This window comes from Manduca sexta, chromosome 25, assembly GCF_014839805.1.
Source record: "Manduca sexta isolate Smith_Timp_Sample1 chromosome 25, JHU_Msex_v1.0, whole genome shotgun sequence".
In the NCBI taxonomy this organism is placed as follows: domain Eukaryota; kingdom Metazoa; phylum Arthropoda; class Insecta; order Lepidoptera; family Sphingidae; genus Manduca; species Manduca sexta.
The window spans coordinates 15,909,978-15,929,933 of NC_051139.1; the positions used below are offsets into that span (position 1 = coordinate 15,909,978).

General features: G+C 38.9%; 2 protein-coding genes across 2 annotated transcripts; one reads left to right on the forward strand and one right to left on the reverse strand.

Moving 5' to 3' along the window:
• Window positions 1–219: 219 nt before the first annotated feature.
• Window positions 220–16,351, reverse strand: LOC115448221. Its single transcript, XM_030175580.2, has 16 exons — window positions 15,018–16,351; window positions 14,523–14,750; window positions 14,245–14,406; window positions 13,645–13,869; window positions 12,537–12,737; window positions 9,712–9,871; window positions 9,074–9,223; window positions 8,214–8,341; window positions 7,429–7,530; window positions 6,703–6,824; window positions 5,843–5,972; window positions 5,085–5,238; window positions 4,101–4,221; window positions 3,333–3,531; window positions 1,409–1,576; window positions 220–487 (listed from the first exon to the last, which is right to left on the reverse strand). Exons 1-16 carry the CDS (start codon window positions 15,159–15,161, stop codon window positions 296–298), a joined length of 2,586 nt encoding a protein of 861 aa, XP_030031440.1. The 5' UTR covers window positions 15,162–16,351; the 3' UTR covers window positions 220–295.
• Window positions 15,613–19,950, forward strand: LOC115448091 (estradiol 17-beta-dehydrogenase 11). Its single transcript, XM_030175395.1, has 6 exons — window positions 15,613–15,846; window positions 16,318–16,455; window positions 16,856–17,047; window positions 17,390–17,519; window positions 17,837–18,013; window positions 19,792–19,950. The coding sequence occupies exons 1-6, from the start codon at window positions 15,613–15,615 to the stop codon at window positions 19,935–19,937; spliced, it is 1,017 nt and encodes a 338-aa protein (XP_030031255.1). The 3' UTR covers window positions 19,938–19,950.
• Window positions 19,951–19,956: the final 6 nt, after the last annotated feature.

Genomic DNA, 19,956 nt, shown 5'->3' on the forward strand with positions numbered 1-19,956 from the left:
GGTGTAATAAAACAACTTAATAACAAACATCAACTTTATTTGAAAAACAATTTATAAGAAAATATATTTTATAGCTTCCCGCATAGCGACCACAGTACAAAACGTGTTAAAACACGCCATAGTGGCCCACTTAATTGTGTCGAGTTCCAACAGGCCGGCATAATTATGTCGACTGCCGAGGGGTAATCATCTCTCGTCAGTCATTCTATTCGACCCCACTCCACTTACCATCAGGTACAGTGGTGACCACTTCGCCGTGCACTTATAAAAAAAGCATAAAAAATCACACTCCAAACTAACTCTCACACCGACACACCTCAGGCAGCGTGCCTGCAGTGTACTTCGCGTCACAATTCGGCCCGCAGATGCGGCGAGCTTCATGCGAGTTGAGAGGTAACAGCCTCCCGGGCCGGATGGTCAGGTCCACCACGTAGTTGGCACGAAGTAAGCCCGCCGGGTAGTTCTCTTCTTTGTCCAGTTCTTCACTCTGAAATTACGATGATATCGTGTTGAAATGAAGAAACAGTCTATTAATTTTTGGTAATACTAAAATATATCCAATCTTACCGGATGGTCTATGGTAACCTATATAGATAGGTTTCTGAGGATCTAACGGCTGGTCTCAATAACTTATTATTATGTAACTGAAGTTTGCTTTTATAATTCGACAGTAAAAGCTACGCTGTTACTGTTGTTTCAATATTAGATGTATGTTTAACTAAGATCAGGGAAAGATAACACCCGTATCTTTAGTAAGTGCATCGCCGAAGCGCATTTTACAAGCTTTTATTCAACTTGCAATGTTTGGACGTATGTATGTTCAGGAGGAATCTTGCAATTTGTTGAATTAAGTTGAAATTTTGCATAAACGTTTAGTTTGGATGACAATACATGGTTAACGAAGTGTAATTAATCTAAATCCAATATGGCGGTTGGTCTAAAATGGCGGACTAGTCATTTTTTACGCATTAAATTTGCAGAAAGAAATAATAAATCTCATACCGACATCTGCGTTTAAGCTTTCGAGGAGATGGTGTAAACATATCAACATAGCGAAGGCATGGCTCAACTAATATTAACCTAATTCTAGTCATGCTGAAAAAAATTGCTATTGGTGGAAAACAAGTTGCCCACCACCACAATTTTATATTTATAACTTGGCATAGGTTAGAAATAGTTTGATGGTGCGCAAACAATTGTTGTAGGGACTCACAAGGGTCAACAGTTTGTCATAAAAAATTCAAGATGGCGGACCCAGGAACTATCTTGGATCCGCCATCCTGAATCCGTAACGAAGTTACTTTTGTGTCTGACTTTTGTACATACACGGTGATGTTGAGTGTGTGTTTAGTGTGCAGTATGCAGTGTGCAGTGTGTAGTGTGCAGTGTACAGTGTGCAGTGCAGTACCGGGTCGGCGTCGGGCACGGCCACCTCGCACCAGGCGCGCGCGGCGGCGCGGCGCAGCGCACACGGCAGGCCGAGGCGGTCGCTCAGCGCCTTGTACAGCACCGCGCGCTCCAGCGCTCCGCCGCACCGCACCCACCCGATACCGACCACTGCCGACTGCAGCTCCGACTGCCGAACAACACACATTTTTTTATATATATATTGTAATTCTCTGCCGAAGTTTAGACACTGTAAGCTCATTCTGCGTATATCGGCCGTCAAATGTTAAGTTTTAAAATTTTGAAAACAAAACTATTATTGTAAAATGTAGGTAGACAACAAAACTTTGACTTTTCGGATGACCAACACCTTAGCCTTCGAAACGTCGGGAGAAAATTAAAAATTATGAAAGCCGCGATAAAATGCCAAAAATAGTCTAATTTTAATGTCCAACATTAGCATAAACATGAAAAATCATTTCAAAGATTGTGCACCCTTCATGGTCACGGGGGGGCTGAAGTCAGTTACAATATGCGGTTGGGGCAATTTTTATAAAATATATGAAAACGAACCTCTGTAATTGTTTCTTTTTTGTAACTTCTTAAAATGTTAATTATTTTAGTTTAATTTTTTCCTCGCCATTAGGCATACTCTAAATAGAATGTTCAAATTAATAAAGTTACCGCCATCTTAAAATTCCCTACCTTTTAGCTAATTTGCCTCCAAATCGATATTAGGACCTATACCCACCAAGGATATCTAATGTAAGAATTGAAAAAGAGGCCGTCCAAATGGCATAACTTTGATTTTTTGTAACCAAAATCACATGCAAATATCAATTTTAAAATGAATAAATGGCCTTAAAAGGTGATTCAAAATGGCGGTCACTTTTTTCAAATGTAACATTATATTTATTTTTGCAACTAAAGACTTGTACAGAATTAATTAGCTTTTGAAATCAATCGGTCCTAAAACAAAGGCATTAAATATGGCGGCCACTTTCACAATAACCTATAGCGGGTTTTAGATTTGCAAGAAAACTCGCAGCAGTTATCAATTTTGAATACACCATTTTGTAACAATAAAGATATAAAATAATACACATAGGAATATTTATTCCACAAAAAATGCTTCATACAGACAAACCATCAGCAACACCTAATATGCAATAACTTCGATAGTAATAAGGGTATTTGTGAAGTTATACTATCAACTACTAGCGGGCGATGGATGAAGTTACGTTAGGTGTCTCTCGCGGATAAAATCAGAAATGAGTTTATCCGTGAGAGAACCAAAGTAACGGACATAGCTCGGAGAATAAGCAAGCTGAAGTGGCAGTGTGGCCATATCTGTCGTAGGACCGATGGCCGTTGGAGCAGGCGAGTCCTAGAGTGGAGACTGCGTCTCGGTAAGCCTAGCGTAAGACGAGCTCCGACCCGCTGGTCCGACGGTAAACGAACGATCGCCGGTGGACGCTGGATGAGGAGAGCGGAGGACCGAACAACGTGGCGCGCTCTAGGGGAGGCCTATGTTCAGCAGTGGACAGTTGCAGGCTGTCTATAGATGTGTTCAATAGTTCACTAAGATGTTTTGAAACTGAGGTTTTGAAGGCTTTGAATGATGGTATTATCTAACTAATTTATAATTTACAAAATAGAAGGTAAGTGTTCCTATTTAATATAATCAATTAACATTAAGTTCAGTAAAATTTTTGTTCCTTAATTTTATGATTGTTAACGTTACTTATTTTATATTTTATAATTGTTTTTTCCAACATATCAATGCATGCCGTGGCAACTAAAGGTAATGCATTTAAAATATTGTTAGTCATTTGTAAGGTTCAGCTGTTTTAATGTAATTACCACTGTTTGTCCTTAAAATAAATAAATGAGATGAGATGAGACTATCAACTACATATCGCTTTGAAACAAATTGTAATTAGTACCATCAAGTCGGCGAGATGCAAGTCGACGCTGGGCATGGAGCAGTCCCGCTCCTGCGTGAGGCCGCTCATCTGCTCGCCCACGAACTCGCCCAGCAGCTGCGCTCGCTGCTTCAGGGACGACGACACTTCCTCGCATTTATCGCGGTATCGCACTTCATAATGTGCGTCTTCGATTTCGAAATAATGGAGGGATTTAGATCTAAAAAAATTCAAACATCTACAACCTGACCAGGAAAATAAAAAACCTGTTTTAGGGGCGCTACTTTTGCTTTTTCGTTTTAAACTAACGTTGTCATTATAAGAAACTAGTGCCATATTTTACCACAAGATGGCATTTTTTACTGGTCAGATTCTAAAATAGTAACAGCAAACTATAAACTTCAGACTCCCACGTCTTAAACATGTACACGTTAAGTCGAAAACTAATTTATGGATAAAGACGAAATTTGGGTACCTCAGTACTTACACTAAATCATAGATTTATTGTTCCGGTAAATAAAATTGATGCAGGCAACTGCATACAGAAACTAAACAGTAATCGATACTTATATAAAAAGAGGAAAAGTTTGTTTATTTGTAGGTTCGTGGGCGAATCTCAGGAACTACTGAACCGATTTTGAAAATTCTTTCACCAATAGGAAGCTACATAGTAATGTAGCGTTGTGTTACTCAGAAGTACCTGAACAACATAACATGTTTTAGTACCGGAAAAAATCACACAGTCGGAGCCACGAGCAAAACCAATCACAAGTATGTATAAATACTCACGGATCACCAAACCAAATGCGTAATTTGAGTAAATAGGACCTCAGGTTGGTGTCGTCCGGTATCGACGGGAAGCGGAGCCGGCCCGACGGAGAGATGGCCACTTTAGACTGCGACCGACGATCTGCCATATAAATCTGACGTTAAAATACACTTGTGTTTTACGCGTGATTGTACTTCAGCTACAAAAAGGTGAACAATTTTAAAACGCTTCACATTAACTACACTCGATTTTATCCTTTATTTAAATAAAGTTAATCCTATAAAGTTTATCATTGTGAACAAAAATAGATAAGAGTAAAAGATGAAAAACGATTTGACATTTTGAATTTGTTCAGTTAGTTTTGTGGATGACTGTACATTGTACAAGGTCATATTTTCGAAAATCTTGAAAATGTTTCAAGTTTTGTCGCTAAATAATATAGTCTACTACAAAGCAAATATTCTACTTGTACTTCAATTAAACATGAAATGGATAATAACCGATCCCAATAACTATCTTTGGATCGATTGAGACTTTGAATAAATCGTAACAAATGGATTTGAATATATTCGTTATTGAACATGCTGTATAACTACAATTTCTTATAAGAAAACATTCTGTATTACTACAAAATCTTACAAGGAAACATGCTGTATAACTATAAAATATTACAAGGAAACATTCTGTATAACTACAAAATCTTACAAGGAGACACCTGTATAACTACAATTTCTTATAAGAAAACATTCTGTATTACTACAAAATCTTACAAGGAAACATGCTGTATAACTATAAAATATTACAAGGAAACATTCTGTATAACTACAAAATCTTACAAGGAGACACCTGTATAACTACAATTTCTTATAAGAAAACATTCTGTATTACTACAAAATCTTACAAGGAAACATGCTGTATAACTATAAAATATTACAAGGAAACATTCTGTATAACTACAAAATCTTACAAGGAGACATCCTGTATAACTATAGGGTCTCACGTACAGGGTGTCCTAATGTCCAAGCCGGAAGCGTCGTCGTAGTGCGGCTGTTGGAACATGCAGATGAACACGGGGTCCTTGTACGGCGGCTTCTGCTCCACCAGCTGTTGTAAGGTGGGGAACGACTTGCCCATGCGCTTTTGAACGTAGAAACCGTCCTGGAATAGGAACTAACGTGGTGGCAGGACTTTCTATATGAGGATTTCTATATAGGTTATCGTATGCGAAGGTTCGCCGAGCTTGTAAATGTCTTCTGCCAAGTAGGATTTGGCAGTGTCGTTGAAAGACATTGTAGAGAGCAGAGGCGGCCTTAGGAGAGGTGAACCGAGCAAACACCGGAGCCTCACGGTTATAAGAGCCTCGCGCGGTGCCTTGGACGTCTTTTTTTACGATCTGACGAAGCTGTTAAAACCGTGGAACTTATTTTTTGCTCCGTGCGGACCTATTGTTGTTATTCTTTCTAATGGGGCCTCGCGTCGTTTAGGACGCCATTGGTAGAGAGTAATTATTGGATATTATGAGAATTAACATTATTCTAAAAGTAACCAATGTAGTGTCTACAACGTGCCTCGATCACATATGACACTTACAAACAAACTTTTCATCTTTAAAACATTTAAGTATATAAATAACAACTTCTTCAGAGAATGTGAACTTACGAACAAACAAACTTTCCGCTTTATAATATTTATACAGATAACAACATCTTCAGAGAATTTATAATATAAAAATACGTTTGTAATGAAGTCAGTAGTGTTGTACCTGTGTGAAGTCGTTGATGTCGAGGCGGCCGGTGTAGGCGAGCTTGGCGGAGGGATGGTGGCGGAAGATGGCCTCCAGCGCGGGCTCCCACGCGCCCACCACGTAACGAGCCTCTTTATTCTCCACCATACTAGAGGAGCAGTTAAACTACTATTTTTCTTTATATTTTCTATGATGAGTCATGAGTATGTGCTGGTGGTAGGATTTTGTATCCGCCCTAATAACAATAGTACATAAGGTGTGAAACCCGTCATAGTAGACCACGAAGTGTTGCGTGCGAGGATTAGCCTGTGTATATCCATTTTCATAGGACGATATAATAGATAGTGTGTAATGGTAGATTTAAAAATATATTTATCAAAAATATATCATGCAATATCGATCGGAAAAATAATTCCAAATCTATGCATTAATAAATCAGTTGTAAAGCTTTATAATTTAATGGAATGGGCAGTTAATTAACAATAGCAAACTGTGACGTCACGAACTACGACCGGTTATAAGGCTGCGTGCATGAGAAAGAAAGCGCGATAACCCCACCACACCCTCACTTTTACTCACAACAATATTTCAAATATGAATAACTGCTTTAATTTATAACCAATTTTGATGCTGATTACACAGGAAATATAAAATAATGTACAAAATGATACATAGGAAACTATCCCATTATATTGACCAGCGAAGGGAGGACTTAGTCCACTTACCATCAAGTACTGTAAGTCACTTTGTCGCGTCTTTAAAAAAAAATCACAAGAAACCTTTTGTCACAGATTTCAAGTCCAATGTAATCGAGGGTGAGAAATATGATTTATTTTAAGTCCCATGTAGTAGGAGGTGAGAATTATAACGATCCTTACTAATGTACAGTGCCCAGTTCGAGGTAGACGTCGGCGCCGTCGTCGCTGACGCTGGCGGCGAGCAGCGTGCACAGCGCCGTGCGCAGCCCCACGTGCTCCAGCCGCAGGTTGTACGACACCGCCTGACATCCACACCGAATGATCATTAACCGACTTCAAAAAAGGAGGAACACAATCGTGCGTGTTCTGGAGTGGAGACCGCGTCTTGACAAACATCTGGCGAGATGGCAGGACGACTTACACAAGAGAGCCAGCAGTGACTGGATGCATAAAGCAACAGACCGGGCTCTGTGGCGTTCCTTGGGAGAGATCTGTGTCCAGCAGTGGACTGCAACGGGCTGATGATGATGAATTGGACATGTACCTTTATAAATGGGATCGATAGGATAGAATGCCTCGGTGGCATAGTAGAAAACATTTTACATGATCAGATTTTTTTTATTAAGACACCAGCCATAGTTACACATGATATTTTAGAAAACAATTAACTTATAATAACATTAGAAATATTGTACTATTATTATGGATAAACTAACTTTTGCAACATTTTCTATGAATGCTCTGCTCCGTAATAGCGTGAAGTTATATAGCCTATAGCCTTTCTCTATAAATTGGCACAAAAATAGACCGTCTCCGGAATTACCATATAGGCTGTCCATCGTGTAGAAGTACACAGTGGATTCTTTATTGTGTCCATGTCCTAAACCGCGAGCATTACATACATACCTCTTCGCCTTTCTTCGCAGTGAACAGGTCTTTGGCGATATCCTCCTCCATCAGCCCGGTGAGAACAGTGCACGTCATGATCTTCAAACTTGTGTCTATACGCTGGAAACAGACAGAATGATGAATTTTTAACAATGATCATTAAAATCCAATACATACAGAATAAGGCGGAGTATTCCCATTTCTAACTGAAATAAAATTTGAATATCTATTACTCGGGACGAATGTTCGCAGGTTCATGATCAAAGGGCACGCACCTCTGACTTTTTAGTTATGTGTGTATTCTTTGTGATTTATAGCTCGCTTTAACACATAAAGCATCGGAATGTTTCCGATGCTTATAGCTACATGACATTACGCGTGTCACCTTATTATGTAGTATATAAGGTTATATTCCCGTGACACACGTAAATGTCATGTAGCTGTCATGTTTGCCGGCAAACATTCCGATGCTTCATGGATTAAAACGGTGAAGGAAAACATCGTGAGGAAACCTGTATACCTGAAAAGAGCTGTGTAAGAATTTTGAGGGTATTCAGTTTCACATGTGAAGTCTGCCAACCCGCACTAGGCCAGCGTGGTGGACTAAGGCCCATCCCCTCTCAGTAGTAAAAGAAGCTCGAGCTTAGCAGTGGAGCAGTATAAAATACAGGGCTGATATTATAATTATATTTGCTAAGTCTACTGGCGTCTGGCAGCGAATGGACTGTGGATCCAGAGCATCTGGATACGATTCTGAAATAGGGCAATACTGTTAGTGGGTTGTTAAAAAACCGTATCATCACCTGCAGTATGGTGACGAGTTCCTGTATGAACTCCGCGTTGAGCATGGCGCGGGTGCTGACGTGGTAGCTCTGCAGGTTGATGTAGCACTGCACCGCCAGCCGCTGCGCCTCTATCGGGTTGTCTTTGACTGAAATCATAACTCATTTAATGCACTTAATCTTTCATACATATCAAGTAGGAAAAAAATTGCTATCTTGGCGTACGCTGCCTAAACCGTTGGAGTTGGACAAAGATGGTGAACCGTAGGATTGTTTATCTTAAATGGTACTAAATAAAAGGCTGCGATAGCATACCTTTTATGTGGAAGCCATTATGACTGAAATAGTGAGCTATACATATAATTAAATCGAATACTTTTTTTTAACGGGACTTTTATCCCGGAAAACACCTTCACGCAGGCGAAGCCGCGAACAAAAGCTAGTATGATATAATTATAACCACCATTTGTTGTCCAGCAAGGCGGCGTCATCTTATAGTTGGTGAAATTGGTACTGCATACATGCAGGTCGCTAGCAACTTAGTGTAAAACCTTGAATTGAGGCCCATCATCAGCAGTGGACTTCCAAAAACTAGTATTAATGATATTGATTATAATTTGGTGGTAGGATATATTTCATATGCACCCGGATGCTGACCACTGTACATAAGATGTTAAAACCCTCCATAGTGGCACGTAAGTGTGTCGCGTTCCGGGATAAGCCTGTGTATATCAGGTAACAAACCGGCATAATTGTGTCGACTGCCGAGGGGTAATCATCTCTCGTCAGTCATTCTATAGCACCCCACTTCACTTACCATCAGGTGCAGTGGAGTAACTTTGCTTTCTCGTACAAAATAAGGATATTGATATAAAGCATACATTTCTTATTAATGTTCCTGAGTGAGGCGAAGGTCTTGGGCTCGACGAGGCTGAAGGCGGCCTTGGGTATGATGCGGCACAGCTCCGCCAGCGCCCGCAAAGAGTTCATGCGGATGTAGAACCACACCGCTGCTTCGTCGCCTAGGATCGCTGCCGGACAATTAGTAGCAGTATTAGTAGTCAGTGTAACTACTGCGTAATAAGACTTAACATCTCATGTCTCAAGATGTGAGCGCTGTGGGTATTCCAAACATTTGTAATTCAAGGTGTTGGTGTTTCTGCTGTTTATGGGCGGTCGTATCGCTTACGATCAGGTGAACGGCAAGCTGGTCTCATCTTTTAAAGAGATAAAAAAATATATTTGTTTATCTGTGCTCATGTACAAAGGTGAAGAGTTAGTTTGTTTGTACGAACGCGCTCATCCTCGGGAACTACTAAACTGATTTTGTTTGTTTTTCACTACTAGGAATATCATCAGCTAGATTCCAGACGTAATCAAAATATGCTCTCTCTTCAATTGGCCCCTCATTACTGAGGACCGTGATCCCATCCAAGGTCATACAGTAATCTTCTAGCTAAAATATACTAGCAGTACTCTTTAACCACTGTAGAAATACTCGACAATTTCAACGTGTTACCACAGAGAGCTTCTATTATGTTGGTATCGGACATGCGCACAGCGGAGGGTAACAGTTTGGTCATGTTCGCGACGCCCATGGCCGCGTCGGCCAGCAGCTCCACGTTGGAGCTGAGGAGTTGGTGGCAGAACACCAGGTCCGTACCAGTCTCATATAATGCCTGCAGGTATGATAATGTCAATTAGAGAATTAGATATAGTAGGGGCGTAGCCTAGTTGGAAGTGGAACGGACTGCTGAGACGAATATCCACTGGTTTAAAACTCCAGGGCACGCACCTCTGACTCCTCTAAAGTTATGCGAGTTTTCTTTGTAAATTAAAGCTTACTTTAACGGTGAAGGAAAACATCGTGAGGAAACCTGCATGCCTGAGAAGTCCTCTATAGGAGCTCTGAGAGTATGTGAAGTCTGCCAATCTGCAGTAGGCCAGAGCGAACTAAAGCTGAAACCCTCACATTCAAGAGCCTGTGCCTAGCAGTGGGACAGTATACAGTATATGTGATACAGGGCTAATATCATTATCATAAATACAGCACACAACAGTAAATTTATATTGAGAAATATTATAATCGGCAAGTCAGCGACATAGAGGATAATTTTTACATTGCTCAATGAAACCACATGCTCATCTTTAACACAAATCCTGCCAAAAATCATCCATGAATAAGCGATATTTTCGCCAAAAATCCCGGTTTTAGTTTTCCGTTTTTCTGTGATTTAGTAAGATTTAGTAATCACTGTGATTTAGTAAGATCATGGCGTGCGCGTGAGTGTATTTCTGACTGAAAATGTAATGTTGCCGCTGCGACGAAATCTCTTAGAGTAGTAGTAGTGGCATTAGGACGTGTAAAATAAAAATTACTTTATTATTATTTATTTTGTTCGAAAATGTATCGTCTTTTTTAACCGACTTCAAAAAAAGGAGGAGGTTATCAATTCGACGTGAATTTTTTTTACCTCAGAACTCGCTCATTTATGAACCGATTTGGAAAATTCTTTTTTTATTCGAAAGAATTTCTCTCCAGATTGGTCCCATAAATTTTTTTTCAAGATCGCTTCGGTAGTTTGGTTTTTAAAAAAACTAGAATAATTATGTCGTCCAAGAAAACGAAATCGCGAATTTAGCTTTCCTGTGACGTATTTAGTTATGTTTTTGCATTGAGTTTGGTTGACTGTACTTCTCACATACTTATACATACAGCATAACATCTTTTCCCCGTGTCAGGGGTAGGCAGAGGCGTAACATTTCATCGCGATAGTCGTACTGTGTGTGAAACATATCAGTTGTGTTTTTGGGTTGGGTTTAATTGACTCTACTTCTTACATACATACATATATGTATATAGCATCACACCTTTTACCCTTTTCAGGGGTAGGCAGAGGTGTTACACCACAGCGCGATAGTTGTACTGTGAGCAAAATATATCAGTTGTGTTTTTGCGTTAGGTTTGCTTGAATCTACTTCTCACATACTTATACATATAGCATAACATCTTTTCCCCATGTCAGGGGTAGGCAAAGGTGTAACATTTCAGCGCGATAGTCGTACTGCGAGCGAAACACATTAGTTGTGTTTTTGCGTTGGGTTTAGTTGACTTTACTTCTTACATACATACATATATATAGCATCACACCTTTTCCCCTTTTCAGGGGTAGGCAGAGATGTAACACCACAGCGCGATAGTTGTACTGTGAGCCAAATAATATCAGTTGTGTTTTTGCGTTAGGTTTGCTTGAATCTACTTCTTACATACATATATAAATACATATATAGCATCACACCTTTTCCCCTTTTCAGGGGTACTCAGAGGTGTAACTCCTCAGCGCGATAGTCGTATCGTGAGCGAAACACAACTATGCCATTGAGACAATCTATATTTTACTAACACAAAAAAGCAAAAAATAAAAATAATTTTAACAAAAAATTAAACCGCCTTCAAAACCACTCAAAACCAAAAATAATTTCACATAACAAGTATATATTGGATACCAATTTTGGAGTCGGTGCCTAATTAAAATTGCTAGTTAAGCTAGATAAATACATTAACAAATATACGAAAACAATGTGCTGCCAGCGTACAAAGTCAGCAAGTCAGATCGCCACCGGAGATAAACACATCGCCGCAGCACAGCAAATGGAAGCTATTAAGGAAATATTTAAATTTGTGAACTGTACGCTACCCAAATTCTTCCCCTGTTACATATAGCTGGTCAATTGTGGGTGTATTACACTCCCTGCCTCGAAAAAAGAGGAAATAAAAAGATGAAACACCATACGTGTGCTTGGTATTACACCTTTCACTGTGTATGTTGTAGTACACGCAAACCTACTCCTTTTAATTGATTTGAAAGAAATTTAGCTCATAGATGGACTATGCAACAAATATAGCTAACTAGCAATTTTAATTAGGCACCGACTTCAAAATTGGTATCCAATATATACTTGTTATGTGAAATTATTTTGTTGGTTTTGAGTGGTTTTTGAAGGCGGTTTAATTTTTTGTTAAAATTATTTTTATTTACTTGTACAGTTCAATTAACTTATTGTAAAGTGTTTTTTTTTAAGATAAATATGTGATTTCATTTTGTAACGCAATGTGCAAATGACCAGCTAAGACGTTATCACTATTTTATAAACAGATATAAATATCTCAAATAATATCATAAGTCACAGAATGTGACAGATTTTGATAAGCAACCCCAACTCAGCCAAGAACACGCTCTTAAATAACAACTTAAGCTTTGCTTATCAAATAGTTCAATACATTAAACGTCTACTTGAGATTCTACTTAGAGATAAGAATGATATACGGCCCATCATACTCACATCCCTTCCATTGGAATTGAAAGACATCTTGGTAAGCACGGCGAGGCAGTGCGGCTTCATGGCGGGCAGAGCCATCTCGAGATAGGCCAGGAGACGCAGGATGCAGCCCGACTGGTACAGATGCGCCGCGTTCTCCTCCGTCTCCACGTAGTTGCGCAACACTCCCAGCACTTGAGTATGAACGTCGCGGAACTCGTACGACTATGAACCATACGCGCATCACGCCTTGATCTCCGAAGAGGTAGGAGACGAAACTACTGCATTTATTTCTTGCACTTCATACAAAAAATGTAAAGGCGGAATTAATGCCAAAGGCATTCTGTACCAGCCAACCTGAGGTGGTGCAGAGATGGAACATAATTGGTGCAAGTCAATAAAACAGAACATTTAGGGTAGTATTCTTTTGTGTTGCATTCCTTTTTCATCGCAAGTATTCGTTCCATAGGGAACCGGGAGCAAGCGGTACTATTAATCATATGTATGGCGGTTGCGCCATACATATGATTAATAGTAATAGTAGTATATATTCAGATATTGTGGTAAGAGAGAAGTCAGTTTGCCTTAGTAGAATAAAAAAAAATGTATTTTCAGATTACGACCAAGAATGATGTTAAGGCGTAATATTAATCACTAGCTTTTGCCTGCGACTTCCCCCACGTAAATAGTTATTCCAGGATGAAAAGTAGCCTATAGCACTCAAGAGTAATGTAGCTACGTATTAGTGAAATACTTTAAATCGGTTTAGTAGTTCCTGAGATTAGCGTGTCCAAAAAACAAACAAACTCGCCAGCTTTATATATTAGTATAGATTAACCTATAAAATCCACAGCATGACTGGAAATCACAATATTTGCATTAAACACTATTTTATAGTCATAAGTACCTATGCGATAGTTTATGGCAATTTTGGTATAAATGCACTTTTTATTCCGGTAAATTGCTACCGTGGAAAATATTTAAATATTTATGAAGTTGCTGACGTCGTACATATTATTATGGATCGCTACACTGGTTTAGGGACTTGTAGCGGTAAACCACGAGAAACACCTAATTAGATAACAAATCAAAAAACCAAACTATTCTTGAATAAAAACCTAATCGCACTCACCTCCAATATATCGCACAGGTCCAAGACCCCTGTAGATGCTCTGAACGTCTTCTGCACGACTTGATCCTTGTATCTGCAGACGAGCTGGTCCACTGTCCGCAACGCCGCATGCTGGATGGCCAGGAAGCTGCTCTGCATCAGGGCCAGCAGCGACGGCCAGCTGAACTGCTGGTTCTTCGTCACTTCAGACGCACATACCGGGTCGTCTAACAGGTTGCTTAGTGTCTAGACAATATCAAGTGATAACGTATCGATTGATAAGGGATGATTATCCCTCACCTGAATTATCTTGGCGCCTTTTCCAAACCATTGATAAGAATTAAGAATCAGTTTGATCCCGAAACGCATCACACTTGCGTGGTCGACTATGGCGGGTATTACACTTAGTGTACGGTGGTCGCTATCCGAGAGGATACAAACATTTTGTCACAGGCTTAAAGTATAAGAACATTGTATCATATTTTAAATGTTTTGTCAATTTGATTTTAAGATACATTAAGAAGCATAAGATAATAACATCATCAGAACCTATTTCTAAGCTATTATGAATATTATAGACACAAGTTACGGCATTAAAGTTGGAGTAAAACTATATTTTACCTGAAGACAATTCTTCTGTACGTCTGGATCTAAACTATTCTTCATTCTCGAGAACAAACTGCTGAGGATGTTGGCGGAGACCAGCTGCTCGCATCCGAGTGGCTCTTTCGTCAGTTCGGACAAAACTAGAGAAGCGAATTCCAATACGAACACGTCTTCCATCTGTAATGTGATGTAAAGCTATTATCTATCTCGTATATTATACTTATAGGAATGACGTATCCAAGCGACAAACTTATCTCTAGGATAATTCAGCGAAAATGATCACAATCACTAACCTTAACCAACATGAAGGCAATCTTCCTCAAATTCTGAGGGTTTGCGAGCACCTGTTCAGGGCCTCGCGGCAATTGACACAATTGGGCCAACGCCTTCAGGGCGAACCGCTTGATGTTCAACTCAGAGTGTTCCACGTGGGGGAGGATGTACCTTATAGCGTCAAGATCGAAGAGCACGTGCCTGTTTTGCATCTCTTGAGCCGCGAATTTTGTTATGGCTCGGAGAGTCTGCACGGAAAATTGTTGCTTTACTATTTGTATTTAGGACTACATTTCCGCACAACTGATACTCTTCTTTATTAGGTAACTATATATCGCTTGTCAGATTCTCATCGACTCCATGATCCCTAGATATTAGTCACATAATGCTCACTTTTATGTTCGTCAAAAGGGAAGATAACAGTATCTTTATATTCCTGTTTGGCAGTTTATAAAAAGGATGCATTGATATCTTTAACTTCTACTATCTACCAATAAGTATTCTGTGGAGATTACCTGGCATAGTATCTCGGGTTCAGCAGATTCTAAAAGCAATATGGATGTATGAGCACTCTCAGGAGTTATTGTATACGCATGGAACGTCAGATCTTTCTTGTCCGCGGATCGGTTATCTCTATCCTTTTGCAACGGTTTAGCCATACTTGTAGCTGAATATTCTAGCTTTATAACAAGAATCACTGGATAAACTATAAAGTAATAATTATTTTTAGATATTATCCAGATTTCGACAATTAGCGGGTGTTTTCACAATGTCACTTTTTTGATAGTTTTTATTTTTGACGGAAATGTAAAGAGATCATTTAACAAAAAAAAAAAACACTTGTTTTCTTTTATTATTATTTACACAAAAATACAAAAGTTACACAATAATAGCATCTATCAAACCACAGTGATTTATACTAGATCTAATAAGAGAACAACAGTATCGATACATAACTGTAGGTACTTAGTATAAAATACAGAAACTATAGCAATTTATTCCAAATATGTTTAAAAATAAATTTGAAATGAATGCTGGCCATTACCATATAAAAATATTATCTATCACGATCGCTGTCACCTGCCATTGTATTTTTAAGTTTTTACATTAATGTATAGGAAAAACGTGTTTGTCTGTTTCATAGGACGCTTGGCTAGGAAGTTCAGGGCCCTGCAGGAGGTATGGATTCTGCCATGGTGGGGCAGTGGGGGGTTCGCAGCCGCCCCTCTGTGGGCCTTGGATGCCCTGGTCCTTGTTGTGAAGCTATGCTCCACATGTACCGTGGCCGTTGGGAAGATATTTGTACCACCAGTTTTGAAGAGTATGCATGGAGAAACTGTATTGGTAAGTTTACTGAAATATTCCTACGGCTTTTTTAAAGATCATTTTCCAATAAAATAAGTTATAGAGTAGCTAGAGACGTAACTTATAGGTTTATACATCGACTATGATAAAAAAATAGTTCTAAATCCATGCACTACACCATCAGAAGTCAAAAGAGTTTACATGTCCTTTTAACGAAATCTCGTTTCTAAATCTCGTGAAATAACCTCATAGCATAAAGATTTTGCTGGTGGTAGGATATATTTTATATCCGCCCGGACAGCGATGGTATACACAAAGTGTTAAAACCCGCCATAGTGGCCCACGTAAATGTGTCGCGTCAGATCAGCCTATGTATATCCGGTTCCAACAGGCCGGCATAGTTGTATCCACTGTCGAGGGATAATCATCTCTCGTCAGTCGACCCACTCCACTTACCAACAGGTGCAGTGAGGTGGTACCTATGCTTAACCACTTCAAAAATGTTTTCAGATCACTGGAGCAAGCCACGGAATCGGACGTGAATTGGCGATTCAGTTGGCTGAGCTCGGCGCTACCGTCATTTGCTGGGACAAGGACGAACGTCGGAACCACGCCGTCGTCCAGGAGATAAGGAAGAATGACGGTGACGTGAGTACCACATACACCTGGCCTGAATGATTCTGCCTCACTTCTGGGCACAAACTCCTTCTATTTTACTGAAGGTTTGTGTCTAAGACCACCACGCTGAGATATACATGCTATACAGGCTCGAATTTATACTTTCTTTAAATATAGACCAGTTCTTGCCCCGCGTGTTCTATGTGCGGTGGGAAAAAAGATCCCCGATTTGAACTATGGGTACCTCTAAGCCGCTGCGGTCTTAAGACCGCGGCCCATTCTACCTGTTGACAAATCCGACACTGATGCATACAAAACATCACCTCTAAGATACTGATTTGTATAACAGAAGAACAGAAGTGTTTAAGTTAATTTCTAAGTAGAACTAACCTACCAGAATCCTGAAGGTTCTATAAAATGTTCTTGACAGTGCTTCGGCTACACAATAGACGTAACCGCGAGGGATCAGGTGGCCGCGTTGGCGATGCGCATGCGCAGGCAGCAGACGGAAGTATCAATGGTGATCAGCAACGCTGGTACCACGACATGCACACCTATTAGCCATCTGCGACCTGATATTGTCGAGAAACTTATTGAGGTCAATTTGTTGGCGCATTTTTGGGTTAGTTAAAAAGATTTTTGTTTTTTATTCAGATATATTCCTGGTACTTGGGTACCTATTATTCTAGACTATGTAATCCGATCGTCACACCGCAAAACAAATCATTTCAGTTAGATTCCATAGTGGTATTTATTGTGAACAAACTGGCAGTGAAACTCGAAGTCCAACCTGCTAAAATATATATAGAATTTTCTATCACCTATAATAACAACGTCTTATACCACCACTTGCCACTTGATTTATCTAGTCACGTCCTAAACCCATAAACATTACAATTTCGTAATATAAATCAAGCCCCGATTACCGCAACAAGTAATAACCTAATAATTTTTTCATTTGAAGGTAATACAGGCATTTTTGCCCGCCATGATGGAACGTCGTCACGGACATATAGTTGCGATTAATTCTAGCGCAGGTTTGATGCCCTGCGCGGACATGATACCCTATTGCGCTGCGAAATATGGTCTGAGAGGTGGATTTGTTAATTATTTTTTCATTCGATTTACTTATAAATGAGTAGTCTGATGTGCCATACTAGATAGCAATTCTTATCCCGGGAAATTCTTATATAAATATAATATGAATCAAAATCTAAATATTTAAGTGGTTTAGAACCCTATCCTCCAAAAAGAGTAAAATTCCCAGAAATTACAAGAAAAAATGTCTTGAACGCAAATCCGTGTAATTTGAAAATTGTGCCAATACATTCACAACACATCTAATGGGATTTAGCAATTTGTAGATTTAGAAATGGATGAATTATTATTTATCATATTTTGTCCCCAAAAGGTCTAATGGAGTCAATAACAGAGGAGCTGAGACTAGACACGTGGACTAAGGGTATCAACACTACATCAGTGTACCTAGGCACGGTGTCGACTGGACTCTACCCGCCGCCCGCGCATCGTTTCACATCCTTATACTCCGAAATTACTCCGAAGGAAGCCGCTGCGATTATTATTGAAGGTGATTATTCTAAAACTGAAGAAATTCCGTAGAATGTCGCATAAAAAACGACACGATGTCCGTTTCGTGTAATAGTGATTGGTCAAGAGACTAATCATAATCATCACAATTAAACAATAAACCTTCGTGCCGTGTTTGTTATACCGCATTCTAAAAAATCAAGTCAAATCTGGTAAAATCCAGTTAAGTTGGCTAGTGGATTTTACGACTAAATTGGATAGTCAGGTGGGGCAAGTGCGCCGACGGGGTAAGTGCACCTACCCTAAAAAAATCGAGAACTATTGATGTTATACAATTACCGCAATCTTACATCTATGCTACTCACTGAAATACAGTTCCACTAAAAAACATAAATGGCTATGTTCATTTTAATACGATTTATTCGCCATTTTATTTTTAAGTGTCATTTAGACCTGTAAACCGAGATGACCCCCTGAAAAATAACATCAAATATTTCAAGATATTTAACATATTTCTGTAAACCAGTAAGGTGAATACATAGTTTAAACCTTTTATTTTAACTTCCTGCCTGAATTTTATTTATATATACTAAAATAAAGGATTTTTTAGCAATGCGAAAAAATGTACCTAAAAATTGTCGAGTAGGGCAAGTGCGCCACAGTTAATAGTCGTATGGCGCACTTGCCCCTGATCCATATATAACCAACCTTTTTGAGAATAAGTTTTACTAATATGAATTATTATTATTAAAATGTTATACTTAACAGCAGAATTTCTTGTACTCATGGTATTTTGTTTTGAGCCGACTTAAATAAAAGGGCGTATTAGTTAATTGGTTTTTACAAAAGAAAAACTGAAATACCTTGGTCTAGAGCAACTTTACGTGAATAGGTTGCAACTGTTCGATCAGGCACGTTATCTGGATATAATGCAGCTAAAACATATCAAATGTCATAAGGCCAAATTCTAAGTAATTGAGTTATAACGCATTCAAAATTGTTAATTCCTACATTTTTGTATGTTTTTTCTTAGTTTTTAGAAATATAATGGATTTTATATTAGGGCTACCATTTTTTTATTCCAACATATCCGCACACAAAACTCTAACATAACAAAAAATTATATATCAAAAAAAAATCTAAAATGTTTTCAAGCCCTGATTTACATATATATGGCGCACTTACCCCGAATTTGATTTGACAGCCATAGTTTGTTATAATATTGAGTGATTAAAAATTATCCAAGAGCAATGCGAGTAAAACTTATTTCTCTATGGACTAAAGTGAGTGTTTTCTTTATAATGTTTCATATTGGCGTTTTTTACACAGGCGCACTTACCCCATTTCCGGAGGCAAGTGCGCCTACTACCATTTTTTTACTTTGAGCAAAATATTATTAATTTATGGTCCGATTTCCTTGAATGGCTATAGGTTGTTATCACAAAATACCAAATATTCTTAAATTAATAAAATTACATTCTTAAGTCAGCACAAAAAGAAATTATTTTGCATTGAATCCAGCTATGAAAATTTTATGGCGCACTTCCCCCGACTGACCTTAGGTGCTACAAATAAAAATAGTTAGTATTGGAGTACATTGTTAAAGAAATGACCAGGGCACTAACCTCTAGTCCTCATGGCGATCGCTAGCTCCATCTTGTTTTGGAACTTTGTTGTTATCCCTATTGATTTGGTGATTGTTTTCATTTTTCATTTTATTAATGTTTATTGCTTTTCGTAACTCTTGGTATCGTATATTATAAAATTAAAAAAAATGTGATAAATACCAAAACAATCTTAAACCTTTGTAACTTACAGGAATACGCAAAAATCAAAAATGCATCAGCATACCTTCTTTCATGAAATCTCTAATCGACATGAGCAACCTTCTGCCGTACAGAATAAGGATTGTTTTCACCGATTTTTTCAACTTCGGCCACAGGGGCTGGTTTTGTTTTTGCTAAGAATTTAATAACGTAAAAT

What these genes read in the sequence shown, in the direction of transcription:
- LOC115448221 (XM_030175580.2), bottom strand. Translation starts at nt 15,161, where the DNA reads ATGGCTAAACCGTTGCAAAAGGATAGAGATAACCGATCCGCGGACAAG. An exon ending in TACAGAAGAATTGTCTTCAG is followed by an intron (nt 13,870 to 14,244) that starts GTAAAATATAGT and finishes GATATTGTCTAG; the next exon opens with ACACTAAGCAACCTGTTAGA. An exon ending in CTGCGAAGAAAGGCGAAGAG is followed by an intron (nt 6,825 to 7,428) that starts GTATGTATGTAA and finishes TGTGGATGTCAG; the next exon opens with GCGGTGTCGTACAACCTGCG.
- LOC115448091 (XM_030175395.1), top strand. Translation starts at nt 15,613, where the DNA reads ATGTATAGGAAAAACGTGTTTGTCTGTTTCATAGGACGCTTGGCTAGG. An exon ending in TAAGGAAGAATGACGGTGAC is followed by an intron (nt 16,456 to 16,855) that starts GTGAGTACCACA and finishes TGTTCTTGACAG; the next exon opens with TGCTTCGGCTACACAATAGA. An exon ending in CGCTGCGATTATTATTGAAG is followed by an intron (nt 18,014 to 19,791) that starts GTGATTATTCTA and finishes TGTAACTTACAG; the next exon opens with GAATACGCAAAAATCAAAAA.